This window comes from Eleginops maclovinus, chromosome 11 (assembly GCF_036324505.1).
Source record: "Eleginops maclovinus isolate JMC-PN-2008 ecotype Puerto Natales chromosome 11, JC_Emac_rtc_rv5, whole genome shotgun sequence".
In the NCBI taxonomy this organism is placed as follows: Eukaryota; Metazoa; Chordata; class Actinopteri; order Perciformes; family Eleginopidae; genus Eleginops; species Eleginops maclovinus.
In genome coordinates this window covers 16,761,700-16,789,389 of record NC_086359.1, presented here as the reverse complement: position 1 = coordinate 16,789,389, position 27,690 = coordinate 16,761,700, and the positions used below count along the sequence as shown (strand labels likewise).

At 37.4% G+C, this 27,690-nt stretch overlaps 1 protein-coding gene across 2 annotated transcripts; it reads left to right on the top strand.

Annotated features, from left to right (window-relative positions):
* Window positions 1-924: 924 nt before the first annotated feature.
* On the top strand, window positions 925-27,533 carry LOC134872141 (androgen receptor-like). 2 transcript variants are annotated; one of them, XM_063895294.1, is made up of 8 exons: window positions 925-2,055; window positions 8,694-8,845; window positions 8,984-9,100; window positions 15,604-15,882; window positions 17,921-18,065; window positions 21,523-21,653; window positions 21,749-21,900; window positions 23,075-27,533. In XM_063895294.1, exons 1-8 carry the CDS (start codon window positions 1,001-1,003, stop codon window positions 23,231-23,233), a joined length of 2,190 nt encoding a protein of 729 aa, XP_063751364.1. In that variant the 5' UTR covers window positions 925-1,000; the 3' UTR covers window positions 23,234-27,533. The 2 variants fall into 2 exon arrangements, with proteins under 2 accessions (XP_063751364.1, XP_063751363.1); XM_063895293.1 differs by having other exon boundaries at window positions 938-2,055; window positions 8,981-9,100.
* Window positions 27,534-27,690: the final 157 nt, after the last annotated feature.

Sequence of the window (27,690 nt, the reverse complement as noted above, 5' to 3'; positions counted from 1 at the left end):
TCCCTTAGTTCTACATGCTTTAATAACAGAAACCAGGTGGCATTACAGTTTTAAAATAAATGAAGGCTAAGTGATGCGTTATTAAGGGTGTGGCTGCTTTGCGTGATGGATGGGGGCCTTCAAAGCCTCTGGGTGTCCACTGTATGTGAATAATACACAAATGGAAGTAGGGTACAGGGTTGCACATCATTGGAGTTGTGCCTTGTATTCCTTATAGGCTCACTATGTTTTTTGTAATGTTCACATTCATAAATGTATAGAAAAGTAAAACCATGTTTTCAAGGTAAACTTTTGTGGAACTTTATATAAGGACAATAGCAAAACAATCTTACATTTTCCTTTACCTTTTAAGTTACCTGGCATGTTTTGTTACCTTTTTAGGCCCAAGCCTATATTGTAGTTATGTTCATCCTGTAACTTGCTTTTATTCATATTGACCGTATGTTTTTAATTTTTAATGTGTACAATACAGCTGATTTAGACATTTTAGGTCAATGTTTTTTTATTATTTCTTGTTTTGCATGCGTTTCACCGAATCCCTCAGGGCCACCGTAGTTTAATGTGTTTGTTGAAGCATACAGACAACACGTTAAAAATCAACGTAGAAGCACATCTCTCTTTGCTTAAAACATCTAAGAATCTTAAATTTGTCAAATGAATAAATCAACGGTCTGCTTTTATTTCAGTGGGGAGACTGTCGGCAACAGAAGTCTTCTCCTCACTTCGGCTCTTATCAAATCTAGTCTGAGCGCCTCTGACTCTGAGGATCTCACTTTAGGAGGAGTTTGTGACTTCTGTAGCTCTCCTAGGACCTTTCACCAAAACGGGGTTTTTTTCCCCAACGTGAACGTTGCGGAGACATTAATATTTGTCGTTCAAAGTCCAGTCTCTTGGAAGAGTACACACTTTTAGGGAAATTAGCCAAACTAACCGACAGTTTGCAAAACATTTGTCCAGGGGTGGGAGAAAACACACGGGCGTCCTTGTGAGCGCACACAGCATGGCGCTACTAACTGAAGAGAGTCAGGGGTATTTAACCAAAAACTCAACAGGAAACGGTGTGGAAGAAGCCGACAATGTATTCGCTAACATGTACGGCTCCGGACTTGATAATCCACTAGCAGCCTGTGACATGGAGCAGTGCAGTCAGACAGCTGCTGCTCCTCTGGAGGAGTTGTTAGACACAGACAGCCGTGTGGGCGACAGTTGCTCCTCTTCTGCCTGCGCCACAATCTCAGAAACAGCCAGGGAGCTGTGCAAAGCTGTTTCCGTGTCTCTTGGGCTGGCCATGGAGTCCGCTGACACAGCCGACATGGACACTGTTCTCCACCCGTGTGCGAATGACCAAATGCGAGGAGAGTATTTGTTCGGATCCCTGCCTCTGAACTGTCCCGGAGCTCCGGGTACCGTGACCGAGTACACGTGCCCCAATGACCGGCTCTCTCAACACGGCCACAAGCAACTGGTGGAAATGTTCAAAAGTTCAGAAACTGACGCGCGCCTGCAACACCTCACCTCCACTCGGACATCTGCGGAGGAGCAAAACTTCGCACTGTGCGAGGCTGATGACATAACTTCAGAGGAGATAGATCATCTGGACACAACGAGTGCTGTCTCTTGCCCTTATGCCACAAATGCGCCAAACAATTTGGCACACTTCGGACAAGCAGCCGTGGAGCGACAGTGCCGAGGCTACAAGCCCACCGACGAGGAGAGAGACTTCGGGGAAGCTATGGAGAAAAAGTTCGGGGGTTATCAGCCGGAACAATACAGAGTCAAAGTGAAATGTGAGGAAGGGGAAGCTGGCCGGGCACATTGGGACAGTAATTACACCTCTAATGAGAGGTACAACTCGCAGTGTTGGGGCTCCAGGCAGTGCATGAACGCGCACAGCACAGGGGCCAACACCGCGTTTATATGTAATCCATACGAGAGGAGCGCCGTGCGTCCCGAGCAGTGGTACCCGGGCGGGATGCTGAGGCCGCCGTATCCCAACTCCAACTACATGAAGCCGGAAGTCGGTGAGTGGCTGGATGTCGCCTACAATGACACGAGGTGAGCTTTAACAATACACATAATAAAGACAATACCATGTATTTCTTAATGTGTGCGTAGCTGACATTTATCCAATGTGACCCTTATGTGTGACCTTAATCTGACCCCAGACATGGGCATTTTCAGTGTCATCTGTTAAGTAATCCCCTATAAATGATGAAAAAATAGAATATTTACTTTATCATCATTTTAACCCAACTTTAGGATAATAAAAAAAAAAGTGTTAAAATATGTTTTTTTTTGTCTCATTTAGCAACAAAATGGCAAAATTAACAGTGGGGGGACTGGGGGAATCATATTTTCTACTGCACCCACAACAGACATATTTTCTGACATTATCAGGGCACTTTTAATAAAGTTCTGCTGCATTTTGAAACAAAAATATTTTTGGGGAAAACATTTTTTAGCTCGTCCGTTTCCATCCATGACATTTTAAATGCATATGCCACCAATACATTACGTTTTTATATTTACAATATAGCACTAAATGAAGTTCTTTCATATTATATGATTACTGGCTAAAATACATTTTCCACTTTGATGTTCTTTTCATTTAAGCAATTCCATGTTCATTTCAAAGTCATTTTAACACTGAGCTTTATCAATTTTAACAGTTTAAAAAATATAATAAAGTAATAATATCTTTAATTTAAACATGGAATCTTTGAAGTTATGTTTGAGAATTATTTAGTTTGGCCTTAATCAAAGTTTTCAGTGTTTGGTGATTATATTTTTTAGTATAACTTGTTTCTAAATGACTACAATGAAAATGTCATTGGAATGTGTTCTCTTTCTTCTAATACATGCCAGCTTTTTTTGCCAGGATAAATCTAGTCTTCTTGTGAGAAAAAAAGCTTGTTGAATTTGTTGGGTGAATCTCATGAATCCACTGAATACACTCGGAATGGACCTACAGTAAAGTCATGTTTGTCTACAATCAGTTTAAAGTGGATGTTATTGTTGGGTTGATATTTTATTTCAAAGCTATGCCCTCAATCAATACGTAAGATACATGTTGACTAACTTCCACAAAGGACTATGTTTACCCCAGACGTGTACTGCAGCTGACACTTATCACGCAGTTTACCTAGTTTACAATAGGCGATATATACATGCTGGTTTATTTTAGGTATTTTGCCTTTATTGAGTATTTGCGCTTCAGGTATTGACACTGGGAAATAAAGAGACTATTGAACTATGACTGTTTGGGTTCAGTGGGTTGATATGTTAATCAGTTACCTATTGCACATGCATAAAGACATTCAGATCCAGGTTGCATCTTGCTTAACACACCAAACCCTGCCTACAGGGCACACGTTGCTAGAACCAAGGCAGGTCTTTGATGCTCCAGTTTTACTCAGCAAAGGTATCCAGAGACAAGCCTCTACATGTTTTCACACATAAAATTGGTCCTTGTCATGTGGATTTAAATATTATATAGTTGTTTCGATTTGTATAGCTACCATCAGTTCTAGGATTTAAGATTGATGCAACATGACATTTAGTTGAGGCTTTAATCCAAAGCAAACACATCAGCATCCTAGACATAACTAATAATTTGGTGTTGAGCTTATTTGACATGGACACTTGAACAATTAATTTGGTTGTTGCGTTGAGGCTGTGCTTTTGATACAAAGTTAAAATAAATATATGATCTGCTAAAAATATCTCCTCTGCCATGAATGAGTCGTTGTGTGTTGTGTTTCTACTTGTCATGAAGGGTGTGTTCAAGGCGTTAAAGAAAACAGACTTAAATACAGACAGAAGCAAAGAAATAAAGGCCTGGGGTAACATTAAGAATCTGACCTGAAGCAGGATGAGAGGAACTGGTATAAATACTGAGGGGGTAAATAGGGATTAAGGGCAGTAAATCAGGTGAACGAGAGTTGTGGCAGCTGCTGCTGTGTAAGCCTAATTTGTGTCTTTAATAATACTTTTTAAAAAATGGGTGCAGTAGATGAATATGCAGTTTATCTAAACATGCAGAACATGAACCGTTTACTGATAGTGCCATCCGAGGAAAATAACAATGGATTTTACACATTTTGTGGAATGTAGCTAATTTACTCGAGAAAGATATATATCTTTTGAGTATTTAGAGAACGCACAATATAAAATAAACAGAATACTAATAGACCCTACTTCTATTGAAAAATATAAACATAAAATAATAGTTGCGTTATAAAAAAACTGTTTAATTTAAAATGCAGTGTTAGGACACTATTTGCCAGTTAGAAATCACTGATTAACTGTTAGTCTTGTTTGATGGTTTTGAGAGAATTTCTCTTTATTATTAGTATAAATCAGTTCTCAAACACTTCCTTAAATGGAAAGTTAAAAGCCAAAATCAACGCATCAATAAAGCAATATATTTAATGCAAACAAATTATAAATAAGAGTTGGACACGTACAGGGAAAAATGTCCCCATTTTTTTGTAGAAGAATATTTGCTGCTTTAATTTAAGCAAATACTTCTTTTACCATTGCATCTCGCAATAAGCAGCGCAGCTGGCTGAGGGTTCATGACATGTCAGTTGAGTTTTGTGACTTGTAGCTGTCTGTCACCACATCAGTGATTCCAGTCCAGGACAGATATTTCATTTCCTGGAATTGCCTTATGAAAGACTTCTATATTAGGATTGCTTTGGTGGGAAGGCCTGTGCTTTATTAAAACTGTTACACAAACAGACAGAAGTGATTCATTTTATCTATAACCAGTTGGATTTGAAGACTTAACAGGGGCAAAGAGCAGAGTGAGAAGGAGACAGTGCATGCCTCCTATCATCTGTGTGCGAAGAGAGGTGAATTATTTCCGGAGTGCAGTGGGAGCGGAGCACTTACCCATGAACGAGTACACATCTCCACGAGAGAAAAGTACCGTAGAGTGATTCAGTAAAGAAAGCTAGTCAGTGATACTACTGGTGTAGTATGCGATTGATAATTCTGTCCTCTGACCAAAGAAGAACTGCATCCATTACCTCAAATAAGAAAACAGATGTTGCTTAAACTATTTAGCTCCATCTAACAACGCTTAGCTTCCAGGCTCACTTACTCCAACCTCAACAATTTCATCAATGTATATAGGTGCTCAATTAACAGAAATACTATCTAAATCGCAATATGGACACGCCATATTGAAATCGGAGGACACAAAATTAGTGTAAAATGCTAAATATGTGTTAAAATACAGATTTGAACTGGATATCAAGACCTTATATGTCTACAGACTAAGCCAACAATATTATTTTTATTCAGATCTTCTCAAACAGGAAGTATTATGCTAATTTTGAGGTTAATATTTGTATTTTGTGCTTCTGCTGTGACATGTTGTATAGTTCAAAAAGCTCTTATTATTTTCCTCATACTGCCTGTGCTACAGCACCTCTTGTCACCCTCTGTCTGAAACCAGAGCCCAGTCTGTTCTGATCGGTTTCTTTTTTCCAAATTGTGCAGCACTAGTGCATACTGCTTAAGCATATGAAGCGAAATTAGGCAAACAAATTCAAATCAAACGCCTTGAAGTTAATGGAAGGAAGGAAGTATTTCAAGCGGCTCCCTGAGAGTAACAATCATGGGAGTGTCTCATCCAGCGACAATCGGATCCTCAGGCAGTGCTGCTGGCTGTTCCTGGCTCAAGGTACTTTTACATTTGAGGCCTCTCAGCTCTGAATTCCCTGCCTGAAGATCTGCATCAGAGAAATGTTTTTCTCAAAAAATGTCTTTTTATTCCTTTCATTTTCCAATAGGGAGAAATAAACAAAAATGACAAAGAATCCATTTGTTCTTAAGTTAAAGCGGATGTTATTGACTTTTGATTATTTATGGTGAAAAGCGTCACATGGATTTGCTGTACTATATTTAAGTAAATGTACAGCAAAAATAACATTACATTGCTCATACTGACAACAGTTTATAATTAATAGACTTTGCATCAATGTCACTATTACATCTTTGAAATAAACGCTGACCATTAATGGAATTTTCCACTTAATGGTATAACATTATTTGAATAATTGAAAGTGTAATAGAATTTTCTTTTTGTTTTTATTAAATTCCAACACAAACAGCACAAATGCTAAAACTAATTTCAACCAGATATTAAAGCTCCAAATGTTCAATTTCAACAAGTTTCTTATTATTTCAAACACACAGTTATACACTTTGGTTGTTGTTTTTTTCGTCCAATTTATTTTGGGTTTAAATAGTCTGATAATATATTTCATTATTCAAATTAAAATAATGCTGTTGCATAGAAAAACACACAGAAGTGGCACTACATTGATAAAAAACCATTAAACCAGATTTGACTGACTATAAGAGCTCAAAAAACATTACAATATGGCAGAACTTATTTTCATGGGGAAATTATTGAGGTTGTTCAGACAACACAGTTGTGTCTAGAATAGAAAACATTTATGTCTTTCTCTCTGTATTCACATGCTTATCCACACATGTAAAGCTGTAATTACAGTGCTGTTACAGATTCATTTTCACACTTTTCCTGCCTTTGATCAGAACCTCTGATTAATTATGCGATTTTATTTTGATCAACACTAAAGGACATGTCTGTATAGTGCTATACTCATTACTCACACAGCATCCTCTGGACTGGATTAAAGTGTTTTAGGCCTTCTCCTCCCACACGTACTATATCAGGCTATATCAAACATAACTCACAAAGTCAGTCAAAAAGTGTTATCACATTAAAAAGTCTCTCAGTGTTGCCAACAGATCTTGAAATGCAGATTTACTACATTTTTTTGATGGTGGATCTCAGACCACAAACACATTCTGATCTCACAATACACTGCAGTAGTCTGAATAAGATCTTCGTTGTTTCATAATACTGTATGTGCGGATTCTTTTTTGTTGTGTAACATCAGTTGCTTAATTTGTCCAAATCATTTTTGCCCTAATGTTCTCTGTCACCGGGACACAATGGAGCTTCACCCTTTGTCTTTATATCTGCGAACGTTGATGTCTGAGTTACACATCACTGAGGCAACGTTGTGTCTGAACCTTTTCCATTCTCTCTGTGTTCAAGGCTGAACATGATCCCCCCCGTCCCCCCCGTCCCCCCCGACCCTGTTGGCTGCTGTGTGGCTGCTGTGTGACTGCTGTGTGGTTGCTTTGTGACTGCTGTGTGACTGCTGTGTGACTGCTGTGTGGCTGCTGTGTGGCTGCTGAAATCTTTCCCACACCGTCCTCACAGCCATACACTCTCTGTCTCCCTTACAATAACCGAGGGGCCGCAGCATGTTTCTGGAGGTTGAACAGTACCTGCTCTGTGGGTAGATTTTGAATGGTAATCAACACATAAGAAGTAATTACTGTATGGACAGGACATGGTATACACACTTTTTTTCTAAAATATGCTAGAAAATCTAGCCAGAATACAAAAGAAAACGTTTTAAAAAAGTTAATAAGTAAAAAAAATCATTGTTACATTTAAGCTGGGGAACATTGTCAGTGGTTTCTAATGACATAAATTATCCAGAGTGCTACAGCAATTAATCCAGAAAGAGTCAGCATTTGTGTACATGTGGTTATCTCGTCTTGCGTCAATGGGCATTTTAAATGAGTCTTTGGTTAGAAGCCTGAAATAAAATATTAGGTTAACACAAGACATATTTATGTTGTGTTTTATGATACAAATTATGGCAGTAAATACCCTACCAGTGAATTTTATAGCTCTTATGTGTTTTATAAAAGAGGTGATTTCCTAAATGAAAGTACATATATTTTATTGGACAATAGCGCAAGGGTTTTTCCTTTTCCTGTAGTGTGTTTATAGGTTTTTGTGCTTGTAAATGGTCTGCAAAGGCTAAAATCCCGGTGTTCCCTCCAGAGGGGTCCCCCCCGCGCCTGAAACGCCTCCATTGGACTCCTTTGCTCACTTCACTAACATAATGACATCACTATGTATCGCTGGTGCTTCTATTGGCTAGCAATCCAACACATTGTACATGATAGGCTAAGTGGCGGGACATCGCTAAGTGGTTGACCAATCAGAACAGAACCAGCCAGCTAACCAATCAGAACAGACTGGGCTCTGGTTTCAGACAGAGGGTGAAAAAAGGTGCTGCAGCACAGGCAGTATTAGGTTAGGGTCAATGCACAGATTGCATGGCAGTGAAAGCAGTACTTCACTTCTCCCCTGTTGTGATGCGGTGTGAACGTCATCCTATCAAATACTCTGACAACACTGGTCTTCCTATAGCGGTGGTGACACCAAGTCATGTGGCTGTTGTGTAGTTTACAACCCAACACACGCCTTTTACTCACCGCGATTGCCTTTTTACTCTAACAACAATAAAAATAGTGATCATTTGTGAAGATTATCTGGCTGAACAAAACCTGAAAGGGTCATGAACTGTTTTACGCCACAGAGTTTACTCTTAGAATAATACGAAATCCATGGAAAAATCTGATTGGGTATTCTGTCTAGTGAGTTTTGGGTTGACCTACAAAGAAACGTCATCCCTGCAGCAATGTATTACCGGATATAACACCGTAGAGAACAACAATAAAATGTCAGACATAAACACAGGATGAGCAACTTGTTGTTTATCATACACAAGTGTCCTGCAGTGGTATTTATGGTTTATTAAAGTCGTGTTTCATATGTTTCACTGCAGGTTTGAGTCTGCCAGAGAGCACATGTTCCCCATGGAGTTCTTCTTCCCGCCACAGAGGACGTGCCTCATCTGTTCAGATGAGGCATCTGGCTGCCATTACGGTGCACTCACCTGTGGCAGCTGCAAGGTCTTCTTCAAAAGAGCTGCAGAAGGTAAAACTCAAACACCTGTGTATTCAACCTGTTGCCTTTTATTTCAACAAAAAATATGTTTTATTAGATTTTCTTTCGATATGTTTAACTATTCAACTGATTGTTTACCAGCATTCTCGGTTTTCTCTGTCCAAGTAGGCAAACAGAAATACCTGTGCGCCAGCAAAAACGACTGCACCATCGATAAGCTCAGAAGAAAGAACTGTCCGTCCTGTCGGCTGAAGAAGTGTTTCGAAGCTGGGATGACTCTCGGAGGTAGGATAGAGACACAATTTAAAATCGCTGTTATTTTATTGCTACGGGTTTCTTATAACGCTGACTTTTATATTTGTATAAGCTGGTATTAGTAACTTCAGAAACAGGATGTGTGCTGTACGAATGTGCATTTAAAACACATTCACATCAAAATCTGTGCTCTGAATACTGTATGATCAAAGCACACTCTGGAGAAAGTCCTAGAAGTGAAACTATTAATGGCTTCCCCAGACAGAGTACTATTCTCCCTTCACTTCACATCGTAGCCGGCTCTCTTCAATTGCAGCATCATCACAATAGGGGATGTTACTGATAATCAAGCCCCTGACTGAGCTGCCATGCAATTTAGACATCTTCCATTCACTTCTCCTTACTGTCACCCAGACCTTGTTCGTCAGGCTTTAAAGACTGACATGTAGTGGACTAATTTTAGTCTTGTGTTCAATTTTCACTCTCTTCCATTTTTCTCATTCTGTGGGTGGTGGAAATTGTACTGGAAGCACAAAGCTGACATGAGACATGTGAATTAAAGCAGCAGACATGCTGGTAATTTTGCCACCAGTCACCGTCAAACCCATGGAGGGAAAATGTGATCTAATGATGCGATTCTAAGTAAAAAGGCACACCTTTCGTAGTTGTGGCTAAGAAGAGCCTCTTTCACTCATGTTCTCATCCTGGACATGTAATTCACTCGTGGCATTTCACAGGAAAATGTACCACAATCATTTGCAGAAGTGGAGTCAGACATATTATACATTAGGTCATATTATCCAAGTAGGTTTTCACTCAAAATACTGATCTTAAAGGACGTTTCTAGTTCAGTATTTTCACTTTTATTGATTTATTACAAATTTGCTTATGTATTTGAAGTTATATCAATTAAATGATCAATAAATATTATCAATGAGATTAGATTTAACCTTCGTATTTTGGAAGGTCTGTCGAGAAGCAATGAAATCGTCTGATGCTTGCGTTCGGCATCTGTTCAAGACTTGAAGTTATTATAAATTGCTCAAGAGTTCAAATTTTATAATTTGAATTCCATATTCTCCCTGGAATGTTAATTACATCCACAAATAGAAGCTGAGCAGGGAGGCTGCTGTGGCCAAACCATGATAGCTCTTTCATTTTGCAGAAACCTGAAGAGGGTCGCTGCACATCTGCACTTAATGCGGAAATATCTCAAAGATGTTATCTTACTAAAAACTTTTTTTCAATTTTTGACATCAGCCCCTGGCTTTCACAAGGCTTGCAAATTGTGTCCCCAACCAAGAGTGTACACTTGTGTGAGACATGCATCCTAAGATACTTGAGCTTCTGTTTCAGCAGCAGCCGTAGAGAGTTGATGATTTACTCAAGCTGCTATTCTTCCAGAACTCCTAATGGAAAAATGCAGTCGGTGATGTGGGACGGTCCTGGCACCACCCCACTGTCAGTTTAAATATATAACTTATTCTAAAAATATTTTATTTAATGTGGCAATGAGGTGTTTTCATGAAATGGTGAATGAATGTCTAAAGCTTTAAGCCTATACCCAGTTGATCTTTTTACGGAGACCTGGTTTAAAAAACAGTGATGACCAAGCTTTATATTTATTTTCTTTTATACATTTAAAAGTTATAAGGACAGTGTACATTAATAGACATTGTTTAGCCAGCTACACAGCTACAATAAAACCATAAACCATTTAGTGAAGGGTTTTTCTTTGCTGTTCTGAGTTTGTGTCATCATGGTTTATTGCACTTATTAAATATCATGTAAAATACATATTAACAGGAATATCAATACTTTTTAAAATTAAATGACTTGGAAAGAATATATATATTTAACTTCAAACAAAGCATGGTATCTGAATACATTACAGAATATGGTCTTTTTGCCATGAGATTCATTTTAAATTAGCAATGTGTGTCACAGCCTCTGGTAAGTGTTGGCAGACCATGTGTGAGCTGCTCTCATCTCAGTCTGTATTATACAATACCCTGCTGCCACAGATCATATATTAACAACTTTTTTTGGCTTTAAGAACACACTAAGGGCTGCAGGACCCAAGCCTTATAGACCAGACAAGGCTCTGTGAATTTGATAAGGCTGTCCCTGCTCAGGCAGTAACAATGGTAATGGGTGTGAGGCTTCCTTACCAGCACCCTGAGACACAGCGGCATATAGACGTTTTAGCAAGGTAAACGACAGAATAATTATATCCAACGGTTTTAATGATTGATCAACCCTTTAGAGAAGCTGAAACCAAAAATAATCAGAATCAGAATTCCTTTATTTGTCCTATAGAGGGGAAATGTACATTGTTACAGCAAAAGTAAAGAGGCAAAATATTGAGGCATGCATACATTTTATAGATAGAAATGACACAAATTACCATTTACAAAAGTAGCCATGGACAACAACAAGTACAGTAAGAGCATTTAAAAAAAATGAAATAAGTTTAGCAGGAAATGGTAGTGTGATAGCATCCAGTTAAGAGTAGTGAAAGTAATAGTATAAATTGCACAGTTATTAAAGATTGTGTTACAGTAGTTGAATAGTTTAACTAAGAGATAGCAGCCAGAGCAATAACTATGAAGTGGTATATATATATATATATATATATATATATATATATATATATATATATAAACCACAATTAATTCCTTAGAATTCTTTTTTCACATATCACTTAATAATATAAAAGAATAGTTCCCTTATTCGCCATTGCAAACATTTAAGGGGATATTGTAAAAATTCTACTGTAAAAACTATCATTTGAAGACACCGTACGGCTTATTAAATGTATGCATTTTGTGTCTTTATATAATAACAATAACTCAGGGCTGGAAAAATTCAATATCAACTGTTGGTCCAATGGTGTTAGGTTTAGTGTAAAGTTGAATAAAGAAGCATAATTTAGACATAATGGCCCAAGCTTTTCAAAAATATGTCACTGCAGTTTAGAAACAAGTGTTTTGCATTTTTCAGAGAAAATCTAATTACTGGTTAAGTAAATGTTCTGGCATTTCATATTTACTTTGAGGGGGAAACTCAACAAATAACCTATCCTTAAAGTTGGCATTAAAAGTATTAGCATTAATATAACCACCGCATTAAGAAAAGAGAGATCATTTATGAAGAATGAAGTGACGGGGGTTTATCCGCATCCCTCTCTCTCTTCTGTGTCAGCTTCTCTGCTCCCTCACACCCTGCCAGAAACACTACTCACATCTGTGCACTAATGATCTAATGACAGCTACAACCTGGACACCAAAGTGAGAGTAAAGTGGGATCTGCAGAGGCACACATTACAAAAGGCGCCTCAAAAAGTGAGGAAAAAATACTAAACTGACTTTCGAGTCAATCAATTCCATCCTGGCAACCGAAAAAGAAAGTTAGGATGAAGATGGCGATTATTATGGTGATGAGAAAGGTAATGACATATTGGGAACGGGGCCAAAAAATGTTAGAATATTGAGGAGAAAATGTCCAATACATCTCAACCCTGTGATTTGATTGAAAATGGGCTTATTATGGATTTTTCTGCAGCTCCTCCTTATTCACTGCAGGTCAGCGTTTGGTGGAAACCTTCAAAGATACTAACGCTACAGTGGACAATACCTTTTAATTAATTTGTCTGAATGTAATCTGTGATTGCAGCAAATGGCGTGCTTGAACCTGTCGTTTCAATGTCAGTTTCACGTTTGTATTGGCTTCAATGGAAGCATGGGGATTTTAAGGTGAGCTCAACCCAAACTATTTACTCTGCACTCTGCAAAGATCAGGAACCTGCCTGTCACAGTTAAGAATCCCTGGGAGGAGTTTTTAATTAACCATTTTTATTTCAAATGTTTGTCATCGGATCAGACTTTGAAAATGTGAGACTTGCCAATTATCTTTTATATATAATCTGCAATTGTCTTCCAACCCGGCTGTTTATGAGAGAGACTTAAATTGTTTCTATAACTGGCAAAATTCAATATTTATCCAACTGAACTACAAAGCCAGGCTGCAGTTTTAATTAAACATTCTTACACAGATGCTGTGAGTGGAAAGTGCATTAGTTTTTACGGTCAGTCAACGTTGATGATGTTGATTATTATTGATTATTAAGAAATATGTTTTGTCTAAGGTTTTATTAACCTGAAAAAAGCTGAAACAGATTGGTCATTTAATGAGATTACACTTTTGTTAAAGAAGACATATTATGCTCATTTTCAGGTTCATATTTGTATTTTATGCCTGTGACATGTCTCCATGCTTTAATATTCAAAAAGAAATTTGAATGTCCTACCCCTTAGCCTATCACATACACTGTTAGGAGTGCTAGCCAATAGAAGTGTGAGTGTGACATAGTGATGTAACTATGTCACGGAAGTAAAAATAAGTTGGCTATGGCAGGGGTTGAGGGAATCTCCCTTTGGAGGACACTTGGGATTTTAGCCTTTGCAGACCATTTACATGCACACAATATAAAACACACTGCATGAAAGGGAACACCCCTAACAAGCACAATAGAGCCTCTTTAAAGACTGTACTTCAAAGTTTGTGACCAAAAACACATTTTGGTTCTTCAATGCATTGAGCAAAAAGACACGTTAATATTTGTTTGTTACTCAATCTCCGGTAGGGCTGTTATTCTAAAAAAACAGCCGTAGCTAAAGTTTAACTGTTGGCAACTCTATAACTTGTATCTGTATCTATAAACCTGCACTCAGTACAGAGCAGATCTTCCTCTCCCCTCCCAAACAAGGTATTTGAGCTTTTGGTCTTTTAGCATACAACCATAAATATGCACAAAGATATTTGGCTGAAGGGTCCACTAGTATGTGCGATCAAATATGGCAAACAGACGGAGACACACACACACTGACCGGACACACACAAACCACCCCCAACCAGTCAAAGATAATAAAACCAAAACCAAATGTGTTTGGGAGCTGTTCAACATTTTTTTCCTGATTGTTTCAGTAAACGACACTGTACTCCACCAAAAATACCTTGATCCCATTGCATTCAGAAAATACTTAATTTAACCGTGAAAATAAGGTGTTGACATGATGATTACTGAAAAAAGAACACACGACGGGTGTTCCCTTTAGTGTTCATTTCCTGGCAGCCTTCTTCTGTTGATGTCTCTGATGTCCAACGCTCTTTTAATCTCTTTTCTTCCAACTTAATCCTCCTTAATATTCCTTAGCAACGGTGTGTTATCGAGTATTAACAACCTCTTAAATGTCCAAATGGACCAATAGGAATCGAGTATGTCCAAATTGACCAGTAGGAATCAAGTTTTCAACTAAGCCATGTAACTCAAAGGAGTATCCTACCGATGGAGTCTAGACACTGGTGGTAGTGAAGGGATGATGGAAAGTAGCAGGGATGGGACACAGAGCACGAACCTTGGGTATTTGGTGTGATAAGCACTGGATGTGAATGGCGTAGCTATGAAAGGAAAACTGTCAGCCTCAGAGAACCGTTTAGGAGTTAACCAGCAATAATGTGATTGCTTACAGATATCTTGGCATAATCCGATGGTTTAACCAAAAGATTTCAATGCCAATGGTTTGCAGGCTCCAACATAGAGCAGCTTCCTTAGGACTGTCAGCATTTGTGGGGTTATACATTACAGTTTTGTCATTAATCAAGATGGGGGCAGCAGTCTTTTTTTTCATACATAGACGGTACTTGCCATTTGTTGTCTCTTGATACCTATTTGCTCTGCAGTGCATAAGGAATACAAATATAATGTGAATATGCATGATTTATTGAGATGTATGGTTCAAGTAAAAACGGTATTTTCAAAACTGCAAAACCTTACTGGGAAAAGATGTGATAACAGGGGCTAATTTCCACGTATACATCAACAGCGAGCTCTCATTCATGACCTTTCCTCCAGATGAGACTCATCTGTTCAGAGAATTCTCTTTCAAATTGAATATGATTCAACTTATTTGATGCTATTATTACATCAATCTTGCTATTGTTGGGTAAAATTGATATTTCTCTTGAAATGTTACTTAAAACCCATAAATGCATTATAAGACATTTCCAACAGATGATTGGAAAGTTGAATTACATGAAATCTCAGCACAGTATTTTAAGTTGCACACGTTTCCTATGTTCAATGGGAATAACAACTACTCAAAATATGTATACTATATATTTACATTGTGTTATTCAGCAATGATAACCAGCTGAGAGGAAGTACTTTTTAAGTAAATTCCCTGATATCAACACCAGAGTATTGGTTTGTCATTTTACAAACAACATTTAGCTGTAATTGTTCCAGTTAGGCAGTAAAGGATATTTAAAGTCAATTGCAGAAAAGCCATTATGGCTTCAGGCAGTCTTTAAAGCAACAACTGTTCGATTCAAATTAAATTTTCCTTTGCAGAACAATTGAATTGGAGTTTTAAGACCAGGCCACATTGCTTGGTAGCTAGTTATTTGGCAAAATAGCATATCCATGCTAATAATAACTTAACTGTTTCCTGATTTCTTGATTTTGTATGTAGCACGTAAACTTAAGAAGATTGGACAACAGAAAAACCCAGAAGAGGATCACCCTATTCAGGAACATTCAGAGGTCATCCAGAACCCCTCTCCTACTTCAGGCCTGAACTACAACTCCCAAATGGTCTTCCTCAACATCCTGGAGTCCATTGAACCCGAGGTGGTGAACGCAGGGCACGACTACGGCCAGCCAGACTCCGCTGCCACCCTGCTCACCAGCCTCAACGAGCTTGGAGAAAGACAACTGGTCAAAGTGGTCAAATGGGCAAAAGGGTTGCCAGGTAGGATGCTACTTGAATTTTTTTGAAACTGTGTTGAAAAGCCCCTTAATGCTGAGCTTTGTTCACCAGCTACTCGCTAACTGCAGAATCAGGTGAAAATTCTGTGCTCCGCTTTAAGTCATTTTTTGATTCCCTCCAATCTCCTGCTCTCAGCTCAGTTAACTGAATGGAGATGGATTCAGATTTTAACTGCTGTGATGTTTGATTGCGTTACAACTATAGGAATTGCAATACACAATGATCTTTGGTAAAACTATGTCTGTGAATGAGCAGCAATTTTGAAATATTATAATACTAAACATCACTATAAGTCATTATAAAAGGCTTTACAATGTGTTCTTATTGTTATGAAGCATTATAAAAACATATAAGTGCTTACTGTTTTAGTTATACTGCTCTGTAAGTCAATAACAATGTATTATAGGTGTGTTTATAAAATGCATAGTAGAAATTGTACACTGCTACAGTAAGTCATTTTTTATCCCTTTTTTTGCAAAGCCATACTGTATGCTGTTACAATAGTTTGTCCAAACCAAATTTAAAGAAACAATATTCAAGATAGCAGACCTTTCAAAGAACGAACAAAAAACGTGCATAAATATTCACCCCTAACACATTAGTACTTAGTAGAGTCATCTGATGCTGCAATAACAGCTTTGGGGGTAATTATCTACCAGCCTCCCACACAGTCCAGCAGTGGCTCAGTCAGTAGGGGCTTGGACTGGGAATCGTAGGGTCGCCGGTTCAAGTCCCCGAACAGACTTGAAATATGGAAAGTGGACTGCTACTTGGAGAGGTCCCAGTTCACCTCCTAGGCCCTGCTGTGGTGCCCTTGAGCAAGGCACCGGACACCTCCAATCCCCCCTCCCCATTGCTCCCCGGGCGCTGCACGATAGCTGCCCACTGCTCCTAGTACTAGGATGGGTTAAATGCAGAGGACTAATTTCACTGTGTGTGCTCTGCTGTGTGCATGCATGTGACAAATAAAGAGGGTTTCATCCTCCGATTCTATCTATCTTGTTTGCCGGTGTTTATTCCTCATCTTTCCTGGCAGATTTGCACTAGGTTGTTCAGGTTGGTTGGATGACGCTTGTGGAAAGTATTTTCAAAAAGTGACACATTTGGGAATGGTTTGAGATCTGGACTTTGACTCGTCAGAAAATTCACCTTCTTGTTCTTTGACTACTCCTGCATTGCTTTGGCCTTGTGCTGTGGGCCATCTTTCCTAATATGTGCATGTCGTCCTTGCTTTCTCTGGTCGGGTCAGTTTTTATTAAGATTCGCGGGCCAACAATAGATAAACCTAAGTATTAGGAATCAATTGCTTGTGTAATTCACAAGTCAACTTCAAGATGCGGGTCATCTGCATAGGTATGGAAATAGATGCTGGGCCTCCTGATGACACTTTCAAGTTGATATAATATTGAGATAAAAAAGAAGCGGCCCTAAAATCTATCCTTGGGGAATTCCATAAGTGGGACTGTCAGGATAAATACGTTATCGACTTATTGTACATTATGGGGATATGACCTTGATCCTTTTTGCTGACCTTGAAATTGCCCGTTGCTTATACTTGCGGGTTTGTGTACATAAGGTTATAACAATATTTAGGCAAGAATCCAACAAGATGCTATGATTGTTGCAGGAGCATTCAGAATTTTCTCACATGTAATTTCCATTGTTTAACATTTATATTAAAATGATTGTTCTGAAAGGATGTATTGGCATTATAATGCTATTATTCTATCATTATATGAGTGGCATAAAATGGTCTTAACATAACAACAATTATTATTATTTCTGGTACAATATATGGTCCATCAAAGGTAGTTGTAATTAACAAGCACTCAAGTTATCATCTAAATCATCAGACAAAGAGCTGTCTAACGGAGATAAATAGAAGAAGGAAGCCAACTATAAACTCTTATAGAACAGTCAAAGTGTTGTTTAAAGTATTGATCATTTAATGTTAAAATGTACAAGAGTTTGTGTCTTTTTAGAACACAATAACCCATACAGTATTGTATTTGAATCTTAGGTTTTAGAAATCTCCACGTTGATGACCAGATGACTGTCATTCAACATTCGTGGATGGGGGTGATGGTGTTTGCCCTGGGATGGAGGTCCTATAAGAACGTCAACGGCAGGATGCTTTACTTCGCCCCGGATCTCGTGTTCAATGAGTATGCACACGTCTGATTTATAAAATTCAGTTACGGTTTCTGACATTTTTTATCTGGTTGTGATTAACATGCTTTGCTGCTTATTATATTAAGAAATCCCCCTCATTGAGTAAGCCTGTGCTGTCGTACCGCCACAGTGTTACACAATACAGTTCTTCATCACTTTCTCTCCCCCATCTCACTCTCATGTGCTTTCCTACTCATGCTCTAACACAAAGACATCTCTAGAATTTTATAAATGTGAAGTAGTAATTGTTGCAGGCTTTTTAGGTCCCTGTTCATCCAATTTCCTCCTTAGGTGTTCTTTTGTTACAGTGAGATTAAAGTGAGGAATATTAGTCTCAAGCATTAAAACTCTCAGAGCGCCAGTGAAACTGATTCAGTTCCGAATATTACTCCTGACAGACAACAGTGGTCAGGTCTGACTGAGTGTAAGTGGGGAATATTAATGGATAGCATTCAGTGTTGAGTTTGAACTAAGTTGTAATTATCTAAAAGGCAGAAAAATATTCAGACATAATTATCAAGATTATGTCTCTCACTAATATGTTTGTTTGGAATGGTACTTTCATAAGTTCAAGTTGGCAGACACTAAGACACAGCAGCAGAGATGGAGATCTCCTGGCTTTCAACCCCCAAACATCCAAACACTGAATCTCAAATCCTTTCCCATAAATCCATTATATAGTATTTTCCATAAAACCCTTTAGTCAATGATCACATCATTACAGTTATGTAAGTACTCAGATGTTTGACTTACGTAAACGTAGGAATACTTAATTGTAAAAATACTCTATTACAAGTAAAAGTTCTGCATTAAAAAAGATACAAAAAAGTACAAAAGTATTGGCATCAAAATATACGTAGATGTACTCATTATGTATAATGGCCCATTTCAGAATTGTATATATTTAATAATATGATTATTCATGTTTTAGAGTGTTTAACTCACAGCTGGTAAATGTAGAGCTAATTTGAATGGCTTTATGTACTGCTGCTGGATATTTGAACTTCTAATTGTATATACTTCTAAGTTTATTTAATGGATTTATACTTTGTATTAGCTGATAATCTAAATCACAAAGTAAAGTACAATGTCAGCTTCCAAATTGTAGTGGAGTAATGTATAAAATAACATAAACGGAAAAGACTCAGGTAAAGTAAAAGTACCTACATTTTACTTAAGTACAGAACTTAAGTAAAATGTAATTCATTTTTGAAACTCTTTTTGGAATAATTAAATACAGGTAAAGAAAGAGAAAAGATCATTTAAAAAGTTGAAAATGTATGTCATTACATAATATCGCATCCAGACTCAGGCAAGCATGTACATACTTGCAAAATCTACAACTGATTTATACACTGACTTATGCAGACCGTCCTTGCTTCACATTTCTGGCCACACCCATTTCAGTGTGTATGCACTGAGCTTAAGCAGGTGGAAGACATCATGGTATCACAAACAGATTCAAGTTGGGAGTTTGAAACTAAAAGAAGAAAAAGTTTCATACCAAGAAATAAGTCAATTTATTCATTTTTTTGTGAAATGGATTAGATGCTCCGATGTTGAGGCTGGAATTAGGGCTGGGGAGGCCATATAAGTCAGAAAGGTGGATAATTGTAGGCATTTAAATGAAATTTGAGCATGAAATGTTAATGGACTGAAGGACTCCTTGTAATTTTTAAGTTGTGCTGCTTACCTTCTCATGCTGAGCCAAGTCTAAGAGGGGTAAAAACCCTGGCACATCTTCGTAATTGGAGACTGAATTAAGGAGAAATTGAAAGAAATTGAAAGCTTTTTCCTTCAACTAAAATTGCAGGTGTACTTAACTTATACACCTCCCATTTAGAAAATCCTACAATGCAAACAGTTCTATGATTTGCTTTAGTTGTTTTAACATATATTTATTTTCAAATGAGGACTTCTGCTGTCAGAAATTGAGTCTAGGTTTGTATACAGAAGCCGGTTGACATACAGACATGTTTAGCTGTCAGTATAACTTGGAATATGCTACATGAGAAATACTATTATCATCCCTATAAATCACTTAATTAATTAATGTGGTACTAAAATATTAACAATCAATACATACTGCATCTTTAAAAGACATCATAATAAACAGCAGTAGTAGCAGTAGTTGTTTAGTAGCAGATGGAATATAAAATCTCTTCTTCTGTTCTTTTTAAATTCTTTAAACATTCGGTAATCTAGGGCTTGTGTATAATTTGGTAGTGTTTATAGCCTGTTACTGATGTCAACTATCCTCAGGACTTCTTTGCTGACGTCATGGTTTTTACATTTCTTCAACAGAAACAATCTCAGTATTGTATTGTATTTCCAGACTTAGTGCTTGACATATAAACAAGAAATAAACACGGCTCCTGGCCCAGGAATAATTTATTTGGTTTGGATTAGTCAAAAAAACAAACATGTTCTGTTATTTATAATAAGGGAGCTTTAGGAACAAGTTGGTAGATTTTGTGCACGTAGGACGGAGCCCAGCTAGTTGTCTTCCTGCTAAGCTAAGCTCAGCTAACAAGCATTGGCCGAATATTTACCGGACAGACAGAGCAGTGGTTTCGGATTTCAAATCAAATGTAATCCTCAGCAAGAGTGTCAATATTTCCCAAAATGTTGAACTCAATAAGTAGGCCCTGACAAAAATTGGGAAGTAAATAAAATCAGGGGAACCATGTTCTAAGTTTGATCTCAACTGTTTTTCTATCCTGTGTTAACTGAAGAACAAATTACAATTTTTTACAGAATAACCTTTTCAAACATTTTGCAAGAAGGAGAAGTGTTTTGTCCTTTTTTTTAACTCTTATAACCTATCCAGAAACTTTTCAAATAGTTGGCGTATACACTGGTCTGAGTATAAAATCTATAAAACCACATATCTAAAACTCTGCCTCCACTTCCAGAGAGATGGAGAACATTAATTTCCTTCTTCACGGCCATAGAATATGATACAAACTATCCTATTCATTGTTCATAATAAAGGCACAATCATTTCATTTGACTGAACAGAGAAAGCCAACCTTGATTACTATCCCTGTTCTCTTCTTCTCCCAAGCTTATTGAAGTAACTGAAGATCGTTAAAGCATGATGAACACAAACATACCCAAACCCTTCTTATAATATTGCACTATAATGACCAAAATACTACTGAACTTTATAGCCAATGATAGAGTATGAGATTCTTGTGTTACAAAGTTTTGTGTTTTTAACATCTGTCTCCAAATGTCAAAGATCACCCAGCAGAGATCTGTATTTCCATAAGTGTCCCCATTACACCATTAAGGGACACTGAGCCCACCTCTGACATTTTTACCTCTGCAGCAGTTATTCATTACAGAATAAATGTCCAAGGTGTAAGGCAATTTGTTCCTCCGCCTCTCGTGATTTGAACATTTACTTTATTTCACATTTGTCATCCTGACCTTTCACACCCGCAGAAATCGGATGCACATTTCCACCATGTATGAGCACTGCATACGGATGAGACATCTCTCACAGGAGTTGCTGCTGCTGCAGATCACTCACGAGGAGTTCCTCTGCATGAAGGCCTTGCTCCTCTTCAGCATCCGTAAGCACAGCCCTGTGTCCTGAGCATCAAACCGTTCTTTACCCCCCACAACTGTCAGGGATTTAGTCTTAACCATTTCTGTCTGTTTTCACCAGTTCCTGTTGAGGGTCTGAAGAGTCAGAAGTACTTTGATGAGTTGCGTCTCACCTACATCAACGAGCTTGATCGCCTCATTAATTATGGGATGGCACACAATCGTCCTCAGAGGTTCTACCAGCTCACCCGACTTCTGGACTCTCTCCAGATGGTGAGACACTGCTTTTATTCACAATATATCATTTTCTATAAAAGGGTTCTAATCTGCTTTTTGGGGTTTCCTTTTCCTGCAGTGTGTTGTAAAGCTTCTTGTGCATGTACTCCTAAAGTTCTTCCAGAGGGAGTTTCTCTCCCACACACTCCACCCCCCCTGCCTAAACACCTCCATCCTTTATTAACTTCCACGACGAAAATGACATCAATATGTAACACTCATGCTTCTATCGGCTAGTGCTCCTCCAACACATTGTACATGATAAGCTAAAGGGCAGGGCATCTCTTAGCGGTTGACCAATCATAACAGAGCCGGCCAGCTCTGGGCTCTGGTTTAGACAGAGGGTGAAAGAGCAGTATGCAGCAAACAGGCAATATGAAAAAATATACAGTTTTAAAATAGAGCTTTTTGAACATTAAAGCATGGATAAATATAAACACAAAATATAAATATGAACGTGAAAATGAACATTATATGACCCCTCTAACTAAGGGCCTGTTAACAATAACAAAAGACATTGCTGGTGGTATGGGATCATGGGAGTTGTTGACTTCACTACTATTGCATTCTCCTGCTTCAGATGTTTTCAGTCATCATAAATCAGTAGATTTAAGCCAAATTACCCACATGACTCTCTTAAAAATCTGTGATTAATTCTAGTGAAAACAGTGAAAAATTAAATTTCATGTTAAATGAGTGTTTCTACTCTGTCCAGTGGCGCTAGCATTTGTTCAGCTTGTTTCTCTGATCAGTAAAAATGCAGACATTGATAAATAAAATAGTTGGTTTAACATGATCAAGGTCAGGATGTTTAATGTGAAAATGTGAAAAACTGGACTTAAAGTGAATTCATGACAGCTTCTGGCAGACAACGCATTCACTATTCATTTTCTGTCTGTGAAAATTGTTGGAAGGGATGTTGTGTGATTTATTAGTACACTAAGTTAGTACAAGCAGAATCTGACAACCAACAAAAAAAAAAATGTCTTCCCTTTATTCACAGTTGTAAAAAGACTAATGGATGAGTTGAATATGATTCAGATCTCTAACCCTCAATTTGTTATTGCTGTAGTTGGGCGTATAATTTATCTTAATGAGTTATGTTTCTGAGTCACTGTCAAAACATTTTGTAGTAAATCTTTAAATAATGCCATGTGTTCTTCTGTTTCAGACGGTAAAGAAGCTCCATCAGTTTACATTCGACCTTTTTGTCCAGGCTCAGTCCCTCCACACAAAGGTCAGCTTTCCAGAGATGATCGGAGAAATAATCTCAGTCCACGTACCAAAGATCCTGGCAGGTTTGGCTAAACCGATCTTGTTTCACCAGTAGAAGGATTTTTGAATTTATCAAAAAAGTGACTCGTCTTTGCTGCCTGTGTAAACCCTAACGAAGGTACTGTTTCCCCACACCCCAAGTTTAATCGCTCTTAGCCCTGTCATGTAATCATTATTTTGTTGCTCATGTTTTTTTGTTCCTTTTAGCCATAATTGTGATTGTTTGTTCAGAACTGTTAAAGCTTTTATCTGAAGCGCTGCGAGTCCTCACCTGTAGACAGCTCTGCTTTTCCTGAGTCTGTGTTTTCAACCTGAGCAGAGCTGTTACTTTACATAAGTTTGTGTATCATGATTACAGCACACTAAAAGTAGCAGGGTTAAAAACTTGTTTTGCATATGACATTAAAACACTTGACAAGGTATTAACTTTACTAAAAGAACAAGAGATGGCACAAAAAGCAGATGATAATTGGATCACGGAAACAAAACAAAACTTACAGCCCTTTAATGTTCCAAAATCTGTGCTCAAAATCGCACCCCGACATACAATTCCTGTCAAATTAAGTGTATGTTTTCAGAGTATGTAGATGTTGTGTACGTGAGAAATACCCTTATGTGCCGTAAATAAGCAAGAATTTGTGAGGTTAATTTTGCTGGGCATCCCAAAATGCATTGCGGCTCTTTTAAACTGTTCATTAACAGGCGGCGATGTAGACGGTTAAAATAAATAAGCATGAGCAAAATATTTTTGAAAAAGCACATAAATACTCATATATTAACCTAAATGAAATATCAAAATATTTAAATTGCCTTCAAATAATACTGGAAAATATTAAATTGTATGGATTTTTATTCAACTGTAGCCTGGGCCGTCACACCGAAAAAACTGAAATGTTGACTTGAATAATAAGTTTAAATAAAAAAGTATTAGGTTCAACTTAACATTATTGCTTTCAACTAACCTAATACAGTTATGTAAAATGTGTTTAATACACTTACTTAAAGTCAACTTTTCAGTTTTTTCAGTGCACTTGTTGATTGATGCACTTATTTGATGCAGAAAAGAATAATTTATTTAATTAACTACAGTGGGAACAATCCGCTGGTGCTGGCATATCTTATTGTTTTTTTTGGCAAACACTATGCACGATATAGTGATTGAGTATGTAGCATGCAGTAAGTAGGTTTGTGGTTTTGAACAGCCCTAATGCTGCCTTCAGGAGCATTTACTAAGTTCCTGCTTATAAATATGAAAGTTGTTACAATTTGGTGGGTTGTAAGTATGTTGGCCTATTAGGACTACTTAGGTAAAAAGAGGTACATTACGAGCTGGGGGAGTGGGAAATACAAAGAGAAAACCTTAAAAGTTCCAGAAACTAAAGTAATACATTTATGCGAAAAAATAAATAAAATGGTTTTAGAATAATTAAAGTGATGATAAGAAATGATTTTATATTGTGTAATAATTATACAGTCATACATTTGCTAGATGTTGTTCTGCATCAGGATGTACACCATAATGGACAAATGAAAGATGTTGCCATGTTCCATTATGTTGCTGCTCCTCACTAACTAAGGTCGATGGAACTGACAGTATGTGGTACCCAAACCAATTTTAATTTTCGTAAATATGTGACTTTACAAATATCAGAGAATATCCAAGGCTTTTTTTATCTGAATATTACCATTTCCCATGGCTCAGTAATGTATTTATTTTTACCCTTCAAAGGCCCTAATACGCCATCGTTTTTTAGAGCTAAAGTGCCTTACACTCAGAAATAAAGACTGTTATCAAGCTTTCTAATGAATGGCCAAAATCCACTGCTGAGACAATCAAAGATATGGAAGTCAATCATTACAAAACAAACTTGATGTCCTTAATCATACTTTGTGTCAAATGTATCTTAAATATGATATTGTCCTGCAGTGAGAATGTACAGAAGTCGATAAATTAAAGAGAATACATATGAAACAACATGTGTTATTACCTCCAAACATAAAGAAACCATGTTTGAATTCTAATCATAAACTAAACTAAGCTAAGCAAGATATTTAGTTACATTCTGGTAACATTTGTATTTTATTTTATGCGTGGTATTTACCCATGCATTAATAAAATACGTGTTCTGTATGATTATAGCTATAAGTACTCATAAATATAACAACTTATACAACACAGAAGGATATATCATTCCAGCTATGAGACCTGAGTTACACTGCGTGCTTACTGTCGCTGCACCTAAAAGCTTTTCTCATCACACTGGCAGCAGCTGTTTAGAGCTGTTTCTTGATGTTAAAGCATTAACTTATAAATATGTATTGGGTAAACTTGTTCTGGTGGACACTTGGCATGAGTGAAATTAGAGAAAAATTATACTGTAAGCTGCTTTGAAACTTTAATCCTCCTCTGCAAAGCTACAAAAATTAACCATGCCACAAAGAAATCCCCCTTTGTTAGTTCTAATTGTGCATTAAATAAGTATCAAACCTCCTTATGCAGATACTTTAAAGCTTGTTAAGGCAAAGCTTACCCTTGAGGATTCATTGGTAAAACTAAAGTTGTGTTCACTCAGTAAGCGCTGCACATTACAAAGATAACTATCCCTAACTAACAACAAGGTGTTGACACATTCTGCTGTGTGTGTTGCAGCAGCAGAGACTGGCTCACACACAATGAGAAGTTGATTCAAAGTGCCTGGGATCTTAGATTAGTGCGGTATTTTTCCAACAGGACAACAAATAGTAACGTGCAGCCAAAGTAGAACTGGAAGGGCTTCTGATGCAGAATCTGAAAAGTCCTTGAATAGCCCTGCCAAACCTTAGAGTTCAGAACAAAGGGGGGGAAAAAATCAGTGGAATGCCTTGAAGATAACTCATCAAAGACACTTGATTTAAACAGTTGAAAACTAATGAAGCCGAATTCAATCATCAGTTTTTGTTTTTTATTTAAAGAACGCAAATTGAGCTGGTTAAACAAGTCACTTTGTACATATACCTTTGCCTGCTTGCTGAATGACACTGAAATAGTATATCGTCAGTAAATGAACCACACGTGTAGCAGATTAGCGTATTTATCACAATCCAGAACAAACACAATTTAAAAATCACTTCTGTTTCACATCCTGCAGCTCTGCTTTATACTGTAAATGCAACAGTTATTAAAAAAGTCCACATTTCTTTCAATAGCTTGTAGATGCATGCATTGTGTGTTTGTAGAACTGTGTTCATCATTTTTAGCTTTACACAAAGCAATGCATGGACATCCAAGGAAATCTCTCCTGTATATTCTATTATCATTCAATGCATGGACCATCTGTCAGGAAGCATGATGCCATCTTGTTGTACAGTAACAAGCTGACCGTAACAGTCAGCTTCAGTGTTTTGTATTAGACCCATTCATAAACTTGGCTGTGCGTCAAAAGTACTCTTCTTCATCTGCGAGTCAATACCTTCATCTTGTCTTTTTATACAATACTTGCTAAATGAAAATGAATGTGGAGGTTGACAAATCCGGGTGATCCATGATCCTGGACCCTCTCAACTTAAACAAATGTGTCTTCTGTTATTTAAGGGAGCAGTCATGGAGTGTGATATTGAACATACAGAAATCCCATTAAAACATGTTCTGTATATCATATATAAATCCAAACATGCAAAAGAACTGGAAAACTACTCATCCTGTGTTAACCTAGAAAACGGTTCAATACTCTGTTTTTTTATGCATGAAACAAACCAAGGGTAACACTGGGTGAGTAATTGATAAACAAATGGTCATTTTCTTGGCAATATTCCTTTAAGTAACAACATCATGTTAAAGTTTCGATTAAATTGAACTATCCAGAAATCTTGTCACAATTACCTAATGCACTATATTGTAAGACTGTTGTTGCAGATAACATTTTGTTATCCTTGAAATGAACACTGGTTTTAAATAATGTTGTATTCTTTTTAATTTTATTTGAAGGCAGTTGCTCTGTACATTTTGAATACTAATATGGTTCAGTCACAGTAGGCTACAGTGTTTGTATAATGTGGATGGACAATAGCTGGTACACCATGTGCCCAATGTACTGCATATTAACCTGGTCCTTTGTACATGCTAGCGTAACTGTTTAATGTCTGTTTTGGTGTCCCAGCACTTAACTTTTAAAGACATCTCTTGTATGATTTATACCTTTTGTGATTTTGTGTTTTTCAATATGTGTTTTTATCAAAGGTGTAAAGCTGCATTGTCTTTTAAAGACAATTAAAATAATTCTGACTCTTTGTTTGATGTCATTGTACTTGATATAAAGCAGATATTAAGTACAGATGCAAAAAAGAAATGTCAATTAAACTCAGGCTTAGGTCAAGAATCGGCTGTTTTCATTTTAATTATTTGGATTCCAACATGCATGAAAGCTGGGCAAACAGGGGAATTTAACAAGGAAATATTAATAACACACGTAAATGGATAAAAGTGCAATATATAGCTGGTAAACATGATGCCATTATCTTAAAATTGAAAAAATA

Coding starts and splice junctions, on each gene's coding strand:
- LOC134872141 (XM_063895293.1), top strand. CDS start 1,001: ATGGCGCTACTAACTGAAGAGAGTCAGGGGTATTTAACCAAAAACTCA. Junction 8,846..8,980: donor CTTCAAAAGAGCTGCAGAAG/GTAAAACTCAAA, acceptor TCTCTGTCCAAG/TAGGCAAACAGAAATACCTG. Junction 18,066..21,522: donor CCGGATCTCGTGTTCAATGA/GTATGCACACGT, acceptor TCACACCCGCAG/AAATCGGATGCACATTTCCA.